Genomic DNA, 18866 nt, shown 5'->3' on the forward strand with positions numbered 1-18866 from the left:
AAGCTTGAACCCACACAGAGAAGCTTCAGAAAGTCAAACAGAAGAGAGAGATGGATAATTTATTTTAATTAAATAACAAAGGGATGGATCTGTAAAGTAACATTTAAGATTGAACTGTAAATTTTCTTCAAAGCAGACTTGCTGCACAAATACCAACATGGATATATGTGATGTAAACACTGGCATTTTCCCGAGGGTACAGAGAAAAGGATCACCACTCAAACATACACTGTGGAAAAGAAAGAAAAATAAAAAAAATATTACTTGGGGAAAAAAGAAATTATTATCCCCTGTATTGCTCACACAGTGCTGGTTGGATAAATTCAAGGGTGATATCTATGAAACTTCAACTAAAGTAATACATGCCCCTCTTTGTCCCTTTGTTGTCCTCAAATACTTACAGGTAAAATGTGACAATAGGAAAGAGATACAGCTGTTAGGTTTATAGATCCCTGAACATCTGATTGCTCTGGTTTTTTAAAAAAAGTATCAGGGGGAGTGGACAAGCTGGATTATGAGACACAGGTGAAGCTAATGAAAGACAATGTGTCTGGGGAGGAAGTAAAATTAAACACTAGATGCTAGAGATGAGAAGCTATCAAAATAAAACAGGAAGTCAGAGCTATAACTGATTAGGGAACTGCACACAAAAGATGACAAGACAGGAAACAGAGGGAACACTCAAAAATTAACATTCACACTCGAAAATTACAAGTAAATTATAATAGAAACCAAAAAACCCCCAAACACTCCAGAAAACATAAAAATGAATAAACAAAACTAAAACACCAAACAAAGAATTCATCAGTGCTCAAATGTTCAAAAACCCACAATCAGACCTAGGATGATTACAATCTGCCCCGCCGATATATCGATATAAGACACTGGCTGATATATTGGTATTGACATTTTGAAGGTGTGATAAACAAAAAAGTAAAGAAGAGACAGGAGAAACAGCCTTTAAGTATATTATGAGTGTCAGCGTTCCAACTGGAACGCTGCAAGCAACCATCTGATCTGAGCAGAGTCGGGCAGAGTGTAAACAAGCAAATAAAAAAACTGCACATAAAAAAGTTGGGGAAATCTATGTTTTGTGCATCTGAAAGAAAAATATCAACTCATATATCATAGTTTTAAATCACCAAATATCGGTGATGGTATCTGTACTGGTTTTGGTCTTAAAACCACTGTATCGGTCAGGCATCAGCTCTTGTTTTTTACTCCTCAGAGAAACGTCAGTTTTTGTGTCACATGAAAGGAGACACAGACAGAATACATGATACTATTTCTACTTTGTGATATCAAATAACAGAGCCAACATCATCTGTCTTCACTTAGGGCTAATAAGATACATAAGCTAATGTAACGTCATTTTTTGTTCATGGTAAATAAAAAAACGCACAGATTTAGTGGAGATCAGTTTGTACTATACCAACAGAAACCCTGAACTTCGCAGATCTACAGATGTTTTAAGAAATCCAGAACCGAATTAGCAGTCTTGGTTTAAAACACGTTTGTGTTTAAAAAAAAAAAGTAAACAAAATGAATCATCTGCTTTCTTCCTCCAAATCACCAAAAACGTGAAATCATCCTACACAGTTTATCTGCTCTTATTGTCATTATGAGGGAATTTTTGTGTTCTGGTTTTATTACACAGGGTCTATGATATAGAAGTGATTTACCTCGCCTCCCATCTGTGTTCATCCGAGCATGCTGAATGTGCATCTCTGCGTTTCTATGCATACATCTTCCATTCTGTATGCATGAGTAAATGCACACAGCATGTATGTGTATGTACGTGTGTGAGATGTGCCTGGTGGTGGTGGTGCGGGCGTTGCTCGGCGCCATGGTTACACATAACCGGGTCATTCGGTACACGAGGTAAGTAGGACACTTGACTCTGGCTCCTCATCCATGAGCGCCTGTTTGTGAGCTACATGTGTTTGACATGTAATGATGAGCCACACGTGAGGTCAGTAAACTCTGACTCAGATTACAGATTATAGATCATAGAGGAGATTATGCACTGACTCTAATGGGACATTTTCTGTCCTATATGTTTCCTGTGTGCCTACAACGGATTCCTCAGAAATGGCCAGATGTGATGTGCATCAAACTTGACCTGCAGCAATTTAAAAGGTTATTTATAGGTTGGAAAATAATCACAAGAATACTCTCATCCTCTGAGTCACATATGGGCAACTATTTCACCATAGGACAAATCTCAACCCGACCTACAACATCTGTAAAAACAAAAACAAAACTAGGGATTTTCCTGCATACAAAAGACCTGAGTGCCCACAAAAGAAGTTCTGACCTTCCTTTAGTGGAAGGTCAGAACTTCTTAATCTTAAAATTAATCTTGAAATGAACTCAGTCCTCCTCCAAAGACCCAGTTTGTACCAGAAAGAAACTCTCTAATCTGTCACGTTCTTGTATACATTCATTAAACATTATATATATATCTTCTGTGTGATAACACATAACAGATCAAAGATCAGCTGCCTCCTCACTAAGTGCACCCTTAGTCCCTCCATAACAATTAAGTGCTAGCCAGGTACTGCTAATCAAATCTTCACATATGTGCACCTCTATAGAAGAAGTTGGGGATGTGTGCTGGTCTGGAGCATTCAGGTGTGTTAACATAGTGAGTGACAATTCTCTGAGCAGTGGATGTACCAGTAAATTCACTCCACAGTCAGACCGTGCAATGTTTCAAAAAACCCAAGAGCTACATCTCAGACTCCACAGGCCTCAGTTAGCATGTTAAATGTTGAAGTTCATGATGGTTCCATTATTACCCAGGAGAGCCTCTTCTTTCTAAAAAGAACACGGCAGCACGGCTTAAGTCTGCAAAGCTGCATCTGAACAAACCACAAGACTTCTGGAACAATCTCCTTTGGACAGATTATACCAGCCCAGTGAAGATGTTTGAGCATAACAGACAAAACCAAACTCAGCTTATCAGTACAAACACCTCATACCATCTGTCAGAGCAGTGGGGTGTTGATTCGGGCTTGCCTTGCAGCCACAGGACCTGGACAGCTTGCAGTCACTGAGTCGAGCATGAACTTCTCTGTGTAGCAAAGTATTCTAGAGTCTAAGTCTGAGGACATCTGTCTGACAGCTAAAGCTTGGACCAAAGCTTGGACCAAACTGGGTCATGCAAGCACAGCAGCAAATCTACAACAGAAGGACCGAAAAAGAAAAGAATGAAGGTGATGAAATGGTCCAAACCTCAACCTAACTGAAATGCTGTGGTGGGACCTTAAAAGAGCTGTACATGAACCTCAATGAACTGAAGTAACACTGTAAAGAAGAGTGGGCTAATATTCCTCCACATAATTGTGAGAAACTAATAAAGTCATACAGAAACAATTACTTCAACTTATTGCTGCTAAAGGTGGTTCTACAAGCTGCTGAACCATGGGGTGTACTCAGCTTTTCACATAGTTTCTGCATTTTGGTTTAGTTTTTGTACTTTCTTGTTGCCATGAAGGCTGGTGTTATGTTCCCGGGGTTTTTGTGCTGAGTTGAGTTTTGGATTCTTGTGTTTTTACTGAGTTTTTGTTCAAGTTTTTGCCTCCTTCTATCTCTTTGCTGTAATGTCTTTGTTTTCTTTCCATGTTTCACCGATACTCTTCTTTTAATTATTTCCTGTTTTGCATTTATTTTGGTTTTACTTCCTGATCTTTTCCCTCCTTTCAGATCGTCAGCCCCGTCCTCACTGCTGCAGAGCTCTGCTCTCCCCTGTGTATCATTGTTCAGTCAGACATGTGTATTTTTACAGTCTTGACCTACACCTTCCAATGTAGTTGTGGTTTTTTGCTTACTTTAAGTATTTAATTCCAGTACTTCCAGTCATTTGCACCAGTAACCTTTCAGGCTGAATGCTGCAGAGAAGCGTACAGAATGTAGAACAGTTGTGACTTACTACGGACGTGATTTTCGGCGCAGTACAGCATGTCAGCAGCGTGGATGAACTGGTATCCTGAACCTCGCACTCTCAGCTCCGCCTCGGTGTATCCCAGAACTATCTTACCCCTAAAAAAAACCCAAAACAAGTGTAAACAAAATTATTAAATAATCAGAATAAATAATCATGTTTGCCAGTGCTATGATATACTTTGCATCGCACGCCATGGGCGTGAAGTCCAGCTTGTGTTTGGTCCTGAAGATCATGTTCCGCGTCCTGATTTCCAGGATGGCTGGAGGCTGGAGGGGCGTGGCGATGGCAAAGAGCGCCAGCTGGGGCGGCGTGGTTCGGTCGCTATTGCACTGCTGCCGGCTCTGGCCGTGAAGGAACTTCAGCCGACCCTGGATGTTGAGCGCCTGAGAAGGTTTGACAGCGTTAAAATCGCGGTGTTAAGTCATTAAATCCGAGGCATTAACTTCATCTCCGTGAAGACAGTGAGACAAATGAGAGAGCCCAGAGTGGTTCCTGCTCAGATCGAGCTTCTCAGCAGACACATAAGTGCTGCTTCCTCTCTCCCTGTCAAGCAACATCAGTCTTATTTACACTGCTGGGTGATATAGAGAGTAGAAACCACTTCAGGATACACTGTAAACACAGTAACATGATTCTGAGCAGTATTGAAGTGAATGTTACAGTTTTTAGAGGTCTTGTTGAGAAAATAAGACTCCTTATTGTCATTCTTTCAGCAGAACAGCCGGACTCTTAAACTAACCAGTAGAAAACAGAAGTGACATGTTCTGTAATATTAAACTTCAGCCAGGACTTTTGATCTGAAGTTATTTAAAGGCCCATCCATGTGTAACGGGGGTTATTGCAGAGGTAGACCACAAAATAATCCTTTATTGGCTGGTTAAAAAGGCACTGAAACACAATGTCAGAAAGGTAAACAAACTAGGAACATGAGGAACAACATAGGGTAAGAGACAAAGGAAAAGGAAAGACAGGCGTGTATCCACAAACAGGGGTGTCAGGTGATTAGAGAGCTCTGTGAGCTGGGGAGGAAACACGGGAAGCAATCAAACCCAGGAGCAATGAATGTTCCCAAAATTAGTTCCCACGCAAAATTATGGTTGAATTCATGAAATGTACGTGCTGACTTTCTTCTCAAAAACATGAGGAACCATTGGCCTTATGCAATCTCCACACTATCCGTATACTGCCCTGCCCCCATTTCTCAGTTAGCCATCGGGACAAATATCTGTCAGTTCACAATGCAACTGTAAACTGTCTCAACTTTGCAATTGAGAAATGGAAAGAGCAGCAGAAAGACTCCCTAACTTAAAAGAATAACAGATACGATAAAAACAACATAAAGGGGTGGAGCTGGAGTGAAAAAGGGTTGCAAAGCAGCTTGCAGAGATAACAACAGCAACTGTGGTCAGTGTCAAATGTGTTGGTGAGATATGGAGAGGATTTAGCTCTTTAGTGTCTTCTCATTGGTTATGCCTAGCAAACAGAAGGTTTGAACAGCAGGTGGGTGGGGGCACCTTAGAGCTAATCCCTAATATCAAAATATTAGGAACAAGCCCTAAAGGATGATGTTTTTAAAGCAACACCCAGCAATAAGTTGATGAAGTAAACTTTAACGTGTTGTTAACATGTTTTGTTGTCACCTGAATCCACCTCCATCCTTCATAGCTAAAGGTTTCTGATAATGGAAGTTCAGTAAATATCACAGAAGCCTCAGGGAGGCTTAACAGAGCAGAATGGTTGGATCAGCAGCCCGCAGGGAGGTTTTTACAGCCTCACAAAAACCTAAAAACACTTTCTCCTGTCTGCTGTCCTTTTCTCACCCTGCTGCATCTCATGTGAAGACCCCTCCTCCCTGTCCTCCTCCTCCTCCTCTGTTAGCTCTGGTTAATTGACCTTGGTGGGTTTCAGAGCCTGCGGCCGTGATGTCAGGAATCTAGCCCCGAATAGCAGGAGGGATTACAGAAAACAAAGCCATAGCAACCGGTAAACCGCGGCAGAAACCTGGCTTACTGCTCACGCAAATGCACGTGTGAAAGGGAAGACGAAGCTGGTTCAAAACCCACCACAAGTCCTGCTGAAGTACCTTGGAGCAAGACAACCAACACCTTTAACTCTCTCCTGCATGTGCAAGCCTTCAGGTGTTTCATAGAACAATAATACATTTTTAATCAAATAGAAGAAGCTGCCCTCACCTCCGCTCCAATCTATATTTTTTATTTATTTATTAAAATATTATTTTTGTAACTTTTAACTTAAAAGCCCTAAAGATCTCCACCACTCAACCACATTATGCTTTTCTTGGTGGGAGCGGCAGTGGCCTGTCTGAAGCGTCCATTCTGACTGGGCAAGTTTTCCCCCAGAGCTGCTCTCACCTGCTGTGGGTGGTGGCGAGGATTAAGGGCAATTTTTTTCCCCACGACCCCGAGGTTCTCCTAAGGAGGATTATGGGAGTAAATGGTAGCTTCTGATCGCCGATGGTGATCGCCGAGGTGGCACGCCATACCGCCGGCAGTACAGTAGGGTGTAGCGGTGTGCAAAAGTCACAGCTCGGTGTAAACCTCACAGCTTGTTTTTAAGAACCAGCAGAAAAAAACCCAAAACTGTCCATAATTATTTCTGTGAAGATGCAGAATACTGCATAATAAGACTCTGTGGGCTGTCTGCTTGCAGTTATAGAAAAAATAAAAGGAAAACTCTGCAAAGACAAATCTGCATCATTCGCATGACGAAATTAACAATTAAAGCACAAAAACTGTTTTTATGTACACCCTTAAGTAACAGGCCTCAAAACACATTTTTAACATATTTATTTAAAAATCCTTTCTGCAGCAGGAGGGTGGAGCACTCTATGAGGTCACACTTATCCATGAATAGAAAAAAATGCCTGAAAGTGAGTGTTTTCCAGTTATCTGAAACAGACTTTTGTTCACATTGAATATAAACATCTAACACTGGAATGAGGGAATATAAAATCGAAGATGTTAACTTTTATCTGTTTCCTTGTTAAATTGTTAAAATCTAAAGAATAACGCAAAAAGCGTCTCACCAGGAAGCCGAAGGAATTGTCCAACAAACAGCGGAAGCGGCAGACGAAACTTCGCTCCAGGAAGGATGAGTTTTCAGGGGGCAGCTGTTCGGGATTGTAGCTCACCAGGCAGGAAGAGGTCGACACCGATTTCCCATCTGAGAACGATATTTTTAAATGATATTTTTACCGTGTGGGTGTATATATATATATATATATATATATATATATATATATATATACAGTCACTGTAACAAGAACGTACACCCTCTGTCTGTTCTAAGGTTTTTATCAGGACATAATCAAATAATCTTTTCCGTATGACTTTATCAGTCTCTCAGTGGATCCATTATGGCCCAGTCTCCATTCAGCACTTGAGTTCATTGAGTTTTGCAGGCTTTTGTTTATGCACAGCTCTTAACTGTGCAGCAAGCCCAAATCATCACCCCACCACCACTGTGTACTGTCGTTTCCAAGCGATTTCAAGTCCATCACTCTACACTGAGTGACTGTTCAACTAAGACTGATGTACCTCCATGGATGTGTGCTGTGAAATCAACTGTGAGTTGTGGTTTAGTGGCTGATGTGCAGTCTCCTGTGTGTTTTCTTTTGTGTGCATGCACTATAACATTTAGACCAACTCTCGAGAGGGTTTAGTCAAAGGTCACCTCTTCTGGCCTCTCCGTGACCTTGGTTCAGCAGAAACCAGCACATCTCCTCTCTCTCTCGACTGGATTTGATCTTTCAGCTCTACAGTTTTTACAGAAATAAACCATCTTCGGCCTTTCAGTGCTTCATAACAACACCATACTTAGCCAGTACATCCACAGCTGTAATAACATTTACACGAAAGTCTTTCTATATATATGTTATTTATGCTTGCCGGGAGATTTGTAATTCTAATTGGACCACAATTACCAAATGTAATTGGAGCCATTTGTAATCCAGTGTTAAGCCAATAGATATATAACTGAAGAAGCCGCATTTGGAGTGTGTTATGCGTTTCTGTTGCCACTAACTTGGCCTGATTATGAGCTATGATCTATGCTCAATGCCAAGCTTTTGTCATACTTTAATTAACGAAACTAAGAAAAAGGGACTATGTTGTAAGTTGTTTTATGAGTCTTTAATTTGAAATATCCCAATCAGAAATCCCTCATTTGATCTGACTTAATGTTAAGTGAGAGTCCTGATATTATGAGCCATATATAGTAAACTGAGAAAAATATCGTGTGAGCACAATACTCAAATAATGCTGATAGGTGTGGTTAGTTTTATGGGTGATTAACAAAAGTTACGCTGTTTTCTAAACACAGGCGCAGTCAGTTAATTTCATTAGCAAGTGCAAAAAATAAAACAATTAGTAAACTGTGTGTCATAAACATCAGTAAATCGGTCTGCATGTCTGATTTAAATATTCTCCTCCCTACAAATGCATTCAACAGGGTCAGTCGATGAAATTTCTAAGTTCCCACCTCTTGCATTCAATCTCATCACTGTGCATTCTTTCTAAATACACAAAGAACCCTGGTTGGGTTGGCACAACTTGTTTGGAAATTTGTTAGGCTAATGTTGGTTTCTGTTAGACAGAGGGAAAAAAAGAAAGATGTGTACATTACAGCCCAACTTATACATCGGACGATATTAGCTATTTGCTGATATGTCAGCTGATATGTCAGATAGTATCAGCATTTACAACGGCTGATAAATAAAAATTTAAAAAATTTAAACGCGATGGGTAAAAACCCTGTAACTATCTTATGCATCATATATAGTCGTATTATCTTAGTAAATAATAAACAAAATAATTAAAAAACTTACATGTGACAAATATTAGGGAAAAGAATATTGGCCTATATTTTAAAATCACCAAATATCAGTATTGGTGTTAAAAATCCTATGCTGGCTCTAGTAAAGGATACATTTGTTGATGTTTGGGCTTTCACTTTACCTTTCCTTTTTTTTCATATTGTGTTTTATGTGTTGAGCTATTCTGCTTTATTTCAATCAATCCTAAAACTGTGGCAAATTTTTCTGTGGCCTTCTTTAATTCTGCACCCTCTGTTACTGACTGTTCCATACCTCCTATGGCTGATGTCTTTGCAAATTCTTTGTTATCCACATGCTCCTCTATCCTTGACGTTGTGGCACCTCAACTTTGGTTAAACGACTTTACACGTGCCCTACGACGTGCGTGTTGCCGAGCTGAGAGGAGGTGGAAAAAAGATAAGCTCCAGGTATCTTTTGACATTCTACGTATGAGCCGTCTGAAATTTCAATACGCTGCTAAAATGGCTAAAGCAGCTTTCTTGTCAGACATTATTGTGACTAATGGACATAACCCTTGAACGCTATTTAAAATCTTTAACTCAGTGGTCAGTCCCTGTCCTGAAATACCGAGGGTGTCCTCCCCGGCTCTCTGCACACAATTCTTAAATTATTTCACAGATAAAATTTCATCTCTTAAGTCTCCACACTCTTCAGTGGTGAGCCCTGTTTCCATCTCAGGATGTTTATCAACTTTTAATCAGTTTGAGCCATCACTCCCTACCCTTAAGCAAATAGACTCTGTGCACCTTAGCATATGCTACTTCCGGTGGGGAAACTCCTGTAGGGCGCTTCGTTTCCAGTGTGATACTCGCTCCTTGTTTACGGCCGTTTTTTCCAAAACAAGTCAACCAAATAGATGAATCAAGCTGCGATTTACATTTCTCGAGATGTCTTGGGCATTTACGGAATATATCTGTAGATGATTTTTATCCACCTGTCGATATTGTTCCCCCATGCCTCAGAGCAACAGAGAGAAAGGATTCAAGTTCTATATTTCTCAGTATTTGTAAACAGCGGTCCCTCGTTTATCGCGGGTATTATGTTCTAAAAATAACCCGCGATAGATGAAATCCGCGAAGTAGCCAGCTTTATTTTTTACAATTATTATAGATATTTTAAAGCTGTAAAACCCCTCACTACACACTTTATACACTTTTCTCATACAGGCATGAACAGTTTCACACTTTTCTTTCTTGTTTAAACACTCTCAAAGTTCAAACCTTTGTAGAAAAATAAGTCCAGTATTATAGAATGAAACCAAAGGTCAAACCCTGTTTTCAGGTCCAGAGCATGGGAATAGAGCAGCTGTGAGAGACTTCAACATTAATGAATCATTAATGAATCAGTGAATCAGAAGTCCAATTTTTTTGTGCGATGGTTAGCTTCCTCTGCCTTTTGGGTGCTACCGCAGGTGCCTTTGACGGTGTAAGACGTTTCGTCGACATTGTTGTTTGTTGGGGAAAAAACATACAGTACAGCACTTTAGAGTCACACTGCTAGCGATAGATGCAGCGATTCTGTACTGTACAGGAGAGACGGCACGGAGGAGATCGACAATGGTCTGCAGCCGATCAGGACGCAGAACAGAATGCGATGTGTAGAAAAAAAACCCCCCAAAAAACAAAGCATGAAAACTTGCTCAAAAAAAACTGTAAAAAAGCGAGGCCGCGAAAGTGAACCTGCGAGGGACCACTGTAATTTTGAAGGTAAGTGACAACATAACCTTCGTAAATACTAACGTATAGAAACCCTTACCAGCAATCTCGATTCATACTTATGTGCGATCTCATTTCCAAATTACAATGATTTAAAAAAAAAAAAAAAAGACGACGACGATTGTACCGCATTTTGATCCGGGACGTACTCTGCATGAAAACAAGCGCTCACTCTTCCTGCTCAACAAATGACAAGGGCGGAGCCTTATACCACGTGATACAGAAGCTGTGCCGTGTGATGCTAAAATTAGCAGGGAAAAAACAACGGAGAGCACGTCAGGGATGACGAGAAAGTGACAGGAGAAAATCCGTCCCGGTCAACCACCCAAACATCAATAACGGGAACCTTATACAGCGCTTCCCTATACACGTCGAACTCCCGCAGGCACAAAGAAATTACGGAGGCTATTACTTATCAACTGACCAAAGATATGGCTCCCATCAACACTGAGCAAAACGAGGGATTTAGGAAAATGATCAACACCCTAGACAAACGCTACACAGTGCCGTCCCGCAACTCTTTTTCTATTGTTGCACTACCTGCTCTATACACGCAGTGTCGAGCAACGGTGGAGACGGAATTTCAAGCAGTACAACATTTTGCGGCAACGGCAAAACGTGAGACATTTATTGTTTTTATGTTTATTTATTGTTTTCATGTTCAGTCTCAACTGTTACGAAGTTGATGTGCAGTTAATAAGCGCAATAAATATTTATACTGGAAAAGAGAATCGTGAGAGAATCGTGATCTCAATTCTAAGCCAAAAAATCGTGATTCTCATTTTATGCAAAATCGTGCAGCCCTACCAGCAATCATTCATTTATTTTTTTTGTGGCTTTTTTTCACGGTTTGTTGACATGCTGTGTAGGTGTGTACTTGACTAGCTGATATCGACATAACAGGGGAAACATCTGGCTTTGACTATTGTTCACCTGTAGTTTGAATGCTGAACATTTGCCTTTTTAAATCATAAGAACTGTCACTTTAGAGAGATGTGCTTCTTAATGCGAACGATGTGTCTTCTTTTGCAGTTTGTAATGCAGTTCTGCTTGTGTTGAGTGATGTAAACAACCGATCGATCTAAACTCTTTAAGCATCAAAATTGATCATTTGATTTTTTTTATGACACAGTAATGGTGAGCGTTCCCACCTTCTTATCTTTGTAACTTAACGCGATCTTTCTGTTTTCGTGTTTTGGACATTATTTTGGAGTACATCTTCGCAGTAGCGATTGACCGCAAAGTAAAGCTACCGGAAATATACAACCCTAAATCCGGAAGTTAGAGTTTTTCTCGTGCACAGGGTCTATAGTTGAACAACTGAAAAATACCAATTCTCTACACGATATCCTCCCATCTCACATTAGCAAGGATGGTTTTAATGCAATTGGGCCTAGTATTCTATCTTTAATGAATTCATCATTGTTTTCGGGCTGTGTCCCATCAGCCTTTAAACATGCCTGTCCTCAAAAAAAAGGAGTCTTGATCATAATGACCCTGCGAATTATAGGCCAATTTCCAAACTCTGTTTGTCTTTCAACCACGTCATAGCACTGAAACAGCTCTGCTGAGAGTCCTTAATGATCTTCTCCCTAATTGCCGGCTCAGGACGCTCCGCGGTCTTAGTTTTATTGGACTTGTCCTCAGCCTTTGACATGGTGGACCATAATATTCTACCAACGAAGCTAGAACATACAGTGGGCATTAGAGGTAACGCCCTTAACTGGTTTAAATCGTACCTTTCAAACAGGTCCTTCTCTGTGACTCTGGGTACCTGTTCTTCTTCTGTTGCATCTTCCTGCTGTGGTGTGCTCAAGGCTCTGTGTTGGGCCCCATATTGTTCTCACTGTATATACTACCTCTAGGCTCTATCTTTGAAAAATACAACATCTCATTTCATTGTTATGCTGATGATATACAAATTTACTTCCGGCTAACTGATGATGTCGCACTGTCACTGCACTGCTTCCTAGAGTGCATGAGAGAAGTCAAAGAATGGCTTTTGGGCAACTCCCTTATCCTAAACGAAAAGAAAACGGAGATTGTGGTGTTTGACAGTCATATCCCCCCGGGGCCAACTAGCTGGATCCCTTGCCACTTTCTTCTCTGACACTGTTAGCAATCTAGGTGTTCTGATGGATAGCTCTTTCAAATTCAATAAACAACTGTCCTCTGTAGTCAAATCTAGCTTTTACCAACTGTGTCTTATTTCTAAGGCTAAGCATTATATACCGCACAAGGATCTTAAAAGATTATTCATGCCTTTGTGACCTCTAGATTGGACTACTGTAATTCCCTCTGCTTCGGTCTCCAATCTGCCCTTCTCCATAGATTGCAGCTTGTCTAAAATGCTGCGGCACGCCTTTTGACTGGAACCAGAAGGTTTGCCTCTATCACCCCTGTCATTGCTGATTTGCACTGGCCCCCTATCAAATACCGTATTGAATTTAAAATATTGCTACTTACCTTTAAAATCCTAAACAATACTGCGCCTAGCTATCTGGTTGAACTCCTTAGACCATACACATCTGGGAGAGCCCTCAGATCATCAGCCCAATTACTCTTCGTACAGCCTAAATCTCGCCGTAAGACCATAGGTGACCATGCATTTTCCTTGGTTGCATCGAATTTGTGGAACAACCTTCCCATTGCTATTTGCACATCCGACTTCATCCAAACATTTAAATCACGACTAAAAACTCACTCATTTAACCTTGCTTTTCCGGTTAGTTAATGCATGTATCCTATACCTCACTCCAATACTATCTTCATTTTACTTAGTTACCATTGTATTTATCCCTTCACTTAATATCCATGTGTTTCTATTGGTTATGATTTGATATTTATACCTTATTTAACTTTTATTCTTGCGTAATTAATGCTATTGACCTGCTAGCATATTCGGGACATTGTTAATGGTCTTTTATTATTGATGTTTTAATCTGCTGTACTATTGTGAAGCACTTTGGTGTACCCATGGTCTTTAAGTGTGCTATATAAATAAAAGTTGTTGTTTATTTAATCCCTGCTGTTATAATTTGGGTCACACAAGAATTTCAAAACTTAATAAATAAAGTTTCTCTTATCTCTTATCTTGTGACGGCTGCTCAGAGAAGTCCTTCCGGATCAGGTTTACTGCCTTGCTAACAAGAACACTCATTACTCTGGCCTAGACTTCGGTTTTATTTTACCCTCTCTACTCTAGTTTAGTGAACCAGACTGTCTCCGTGAAGCAGACCTGGAGGATCTGTTGGGGGTTCGAGGCTCACAGGGGGGTTGAGGGCCCAGTGCAGGTTCCTCTTGAATTCCTGCTGGTCATCAGTGTGGATCAGCTCAAACACACTCTGGTGCATCACATCAGTCTAAAAGGACAGAGAAGAAGAATTTAAAGGTCAGTCAAGGTGGAACACAAGTCAAATTTTAAGCCTAATTAACTTTTTTATTTTATATAGTAATGCAGACCAAAGACCCCATGAGTAAAGGTGGATGTTTTGGTGGAGCAGGCACTATCAGGAGGTACCCTGAGGTGCGCTTGATTCCGTTTGCCTTGAAGTGGAGCCAAGAGAAATCAAGTGTCACTGCGACTTTGCTTCAAAGAGCTGAATCTGAGCCAGAGACCTGCTGCGACTCCCATATCTGCTGTCCAGACCTGCCACGACCTGGCTTTGGACCCCAGTGAAACAACACTCCACCCTCCTCCCACTGTGGGAGGGGTCAGCGCGGGGTCACAGAGAGGAATGTTGACAGGTTGAAGTGTGACATGAAATGCGTTTCAAACATCAAACCAAGAGAAGGAGTTCATATCATACAGCCAATACTGCAGCTGATGAATGGATGTTACCTTCACTCTTATTATTTATCCTGTATACAAATATGTGAGAAAGCGGCTAAAAGAAATAATAAAACCAGAGAAAAACCAACGTTGTTTCTCTAGTTTATAGCAATGAACTACATTCACATTCAAAATATAATTACTTTGACCCAAAGATTTCCCAGCTAGAGTGTAATTATGACACTTCCCATGATAGTTAGCTACAGAAACTAAATTTTGTCTTTGGAAGTCACGAGGAATAACATGCCTGCGTGCAAAAATATTTAGAGTATGAGGATAAAATTCTGCATAGCATCATTAAAAATGAGTGAAGTTATAAAAAACAAAGCAAGTGATAATTCAGAAGGAGTCAGGTGGGAGGAACTGATCTTTCTGGAATAACCTGAGAGGATATGAAGATGACTGTTATTGTATTTCTTTGCGTTAGCCTGTCAGTTGGAGATAACGGGTATCATGGTGGTGTTTATCGACTTTCTCTGATAAGCCAGACTTTCTGCTTCCGGCCTTTCACGCATCATGTGTCAGGGTATGGCTGCATGGGAGGTAAGAGATTGGCTCAGCAGACAAAAACTCAAAATCCAGCTTTAATGCTGATTGTTCACAGGAACAACAAAAAAAGACCAAAACCTCTGCAGGGCTGAAACCAGGAAGAACAAGAACAAAGGTCAAGTGGAGACTCGGACAATAAACACACAGGGGAACGAAGCCTGGGGAAAACCGGTCGGGAATGAAACAAAGGAAGTTAAACTCAATACAGGGCACATGAGTCGAGAGACTACCAAAATAAAATAGCAAATAACTATACATCCAGATAAGATCGGATATACAATTTGACACAACTAAACAAGAGCTAATCAACCTAAAGTGATTTAAACTAGAGACAAAATAGGGAACCAGTACCAGGGATTAAACTGATAAAAAGAAAGTAGAAACAAACAGTGAGGAGATCAGGCACAAGAATATTAACAGCACCAGAACAAAATTAGAAACCAAAATTTAAAAAACAAAAAAACAAAACAAAACTTCACAAACACATGATAAAAACCCCAGGACTGATTCTATCTGATAAGTCAGAGGATCCTCTTTTTATTTTGCTTTTATTTTATAAGAGCAGAAACTTGTCTAACACCCTCTGTGAAGTGAGCTTCGATTTCTTCCTTCAGGACGTGGGAGTACAGTCCTGTAGCTTTGTGGTTTTATATCTCACAGGATGGGGTATGGATTTACTTCTCTATTATGTTGTATCATGCTTATCTGTTGATGACTCACCGTCTGTGAACCAAATCTACTTATAAGTACAAATAAAGTAACCTGAACCTAAGACTGCTCCTGAGCACATGGGGGTTAACTTTGGCAGGCCCTGGAGCGAGATATTTCATTCTCTCTGCTAATTAAACCTCAATTGTCTGCACTCCTTCATAACTTGTGTCGCTGGTTTTATTAAGCCCAATGGTTGTCCTGTCACATTGTGTTGTGCATGTTATGTAGGAAAACAAATCCTCCTCGTGTCTCTCAGCTGTGTTGCTTAATCGTGCGATTGGGGTCTCCTGGGTGTCACCCTACGTTGGCTTGTTTCCAAACACTGCACGTGAGCAGGAACGGCAGCTTCACCCCGGATTTGAGCTTGTTTGGTAAACGCAAAGTGACGGGCCTCAGGTGGATGGGGAAGTGAGGGGTGAAAGGTCACGTTCACACCCCGATCCGTGTGTGTTTGTTTACAGTATGCTCACATACACTGTGTGAATATCTAAACCTGCAGGCCAGATTTAGACGCAGATAGAAAGACTTTGGGTAATTTGATAATCGCGTTGTCCAGAATGAGATTAGACTGGACGCAGTGTCGCCTCGTCGTGAAGCCAATTGGATTAAACCTCCCGTTCCATATGTGCGCTTCCTTCAATCCTCTTGCTGCTCTCGCAATCTACTTCATCTCAAGAAAATAACCAAAGGCAAAAAGAGCAGGAATGACCAAACGAGTGGACAACAAGGGTCACTCAGATCCTCATCCAAATTTCCACCAAACTCCAGCATCTTCACTCCAGGGCCTGTCCTACTTCTTGCAGGGATTCTGCTTTGCTGTGTACCTTTATCTGAGTCGAAGCTCCAAATGGTTCATTCTTCAAATCTGTGCTTTGATAAATAAAATTCAGTTTTTTGAATTTGAGGATGTGTTTTATAAGGTTCTGTAGTATCTTTGTATACAATGCTGATAAACCCAGCGTCCACATAAAAAGCAAAATAAAGACATAGAAACCTCTTGAGGTATACTTTTTTTTACTTTGCCATCACATTCTTAAGAGTTAACAGATTTGTTGACTGATACCATTAGCTAGAAACAAGAAGACACAACACTCTGTCTTCTTGCTGTAACCATAACAACATCATGTAATCCAAAGTCTGACCTCGGTTTAATCATCAGTTGTAGGAATTCGTTACCTGATGGAAGCCGAGGTAATCCTGGATGGTGTGAGAGCAGAAGAAGATGATCCCCTCAGCCGTGACCACCAGAACGAAGCCGTTAAGGGCCTGTGGAGAGAAAACCTGACGATTGTATCATCTCACTGATGGTGATCACGTTTGTGATGTGACCTGATAAAACAGGAATGGGTCAGCGAGGTAAGTTTTGGATAAGTTTAACATACTCAAGATGCTGACATTCTTATGAAGCCACCGAAAAATATTGTAAAAAACAACTTTCATCCAGCATCTGATATTCCAACATGATCTCAGCCAACAGTGTTCAACAGTATAACTAAATATATGAATGAGTTACAAACAACAACCCCACCACCCCGACTCCATACAGCTACCATGTAGTGCAGTCTATCTACAGAGTTCAAAGTTGGACATTTTAAATGCGACAGAGTCACTTTTGTAGGCAGCCTCTAGTGGCCACTAGAAGAAAGGCAGTTTTAGGTACAGACACTGCAGCTTATTTAAATCTTTCGCCTTCACATGTGCTACCCTTAGTGTAAAAAAGATTACCTGAGAGTCCCACACTCGTCTCGCTCATGGCCTAACCCACCATCGCCCAAGGACACCGTGTGTGGAACTGAGACACTCCAATAGCTTTTACAAAACTGCTTCATTTTGCACTCTGAGACTAAGAACGACCTCCCTTTTGTTCTGTAATTATATGGAATAATCTCAGCAGAAAAGCTGCTTTCTAGAAATTTCATAAATTACATTTACAATGTCATTTAGCTGGAGGTAAAAGACAGAGCAAATTAAGACTTCTGAATCTCAAACTCCAGCTCTGATTAGTTCATAGAGGACCAAGAAGAGTAAAGGCTGCAAAACAAGAGCGAGCAGAGAGGAAACAAGCAGGGATGAGACTTCTCCCCGGGGCCTAGAGAGAGGCTGGAGAGGAGAGGATGTCAGTTCAAAGAGAAGTCATGTGGCGGAGGAGGAGGTTGGAGGAGAAGGAGGTCACTACTGAATGACTAACACCTCCATCATTGCTCCTCCTCTCCCTCCTCAGAGCCCCAGGGCACCGTGAGGAGGTGATGACACGGTGTCCCGACGCTGCCGAGAGTCACAGCGGCATGCTGCCAGCATCCGCCCGCACCTCTCCGATGAGGACCAAGATGCTTGCGACCTCCGTAGACGCAAAGTCTTTATATGAACGGACACGCATGCAGCAGACGTCCCCGGGTTTCTAAGACTCGGATCACTGCTGCTGGGCCAAAACTCAATGTTTGCTTTTGAAACCTCTTTGAAAATCCATTGCAAGATGTCAAAAATGCATTAGCATCAGGCCCGGAACGAGACAGGGTCTCTCAGCTGCTGAATAATTCACACTGTGGAGGCAAGTGGGAAGTGGGGGGTCTCACTTGAGGAGGGGGCTGCCAGCAACCCAAACTCTGATTTCTTCTAATAAAACCTTCATCCACCCAACTGTCAGTTCTGCTTCCCTGTAATCAGCTCACAGTTGATCATTATTTTTGCTTTAAAGACTGTCCTTTTAATTATAGTGCCCCCTTGTCATTTTTACAACTACCGAGTGCCCTAATCCTTTTAAAAAAATGTATTCTACATTTGTAGAATACATTACATTGTATTATACAAACTGTGAATGTATTGCTAACTACAGGTTTAAAATAAATGCACTGGTCTACAGTTTAGACTCACAACGATCAGCTGCAGGTATATTAGCGACAGATAAAGAGGGACGGCTGCAATTTTTACCAGGAATGTGTAAAAATTCCCCTTTCAAACTAAGAGCAAAGATATTTCCCACGAGTAATAAATAATAATAATAATAATAATAATAATAATAATAGTACAGCAGCTGCCAAACATAATTGGATTACAAACTTGAGTCCAGCTTAAGTGTGGGAAACCAGTAAGTGTAGTTTTAACTATTCACTTTTGTCATATGGATGTACAGTTTTTACTTATTTTCTGTCATGTATCACATGTTCCAGAGCTGCTCAGAATTCAAATGATGAGGTCAGTATATGCACAAATAATCCCCCTAAGACAAAAACTCGGGATTCAGAATGCTCTAAACCC

The 18866-nt window shown here is 40.9% G+C and overlaps 1 protein-coding gene across 4 annotated transcripts in view; it reads right to left on the reverse strand.

Moving 5' to 3' along the window:
- Positions 1-18866, reverse strand: part of ahr1b (aryl hydrocarbon receptor 1b) — a 69675-nt gene that overhangs the window by 16394 nt on the left and 34415 nt on the right. For 3 of the 4 annotated variants that reach the window (XM_085266495.1, XM_085266496.1, XM_085266498.1), the window contains 5 exons: positions 16788-16877; positions 13758-13881; positions 6996-7132; positions 4127-4332; positions 3935-4044 (listed from right to left, as the gene is read on the reverse strand). In XM_085266495.1, coding sequence (XP_085122621.1) covers positions 3935-4044; positions 4127-4332; positions 6996-7132; positions 13758-13881; positions 16788-16877 — 667 coding nt within the window. The remainder of the gene's footprint in view (positions 1-3934; positions 4045-4126; positions 4333-6995; positions 7133-13757; positions 13882-16787; positions 16878-18866) is intronic. The other variant, XM_085266497.1, reaches the window with a different exon arrangement.

This window comes from Mchenga conophoros, linkage group LG23 (assembly GCF_057382185.1).
Source record: "Mchenga conophoros isolate Kocher_MC1m ecotype Shallow Benthic linkage group LG23, M_conophoros_male_GT1.1, whole genome shotgun sequence".
Taxonomy (NCBI): Eukaryota; Metazoa; Chordata; class Actinopteri; order Cichliformes; family Cichlidae; genus Mchenga; species Mchenga conophoros.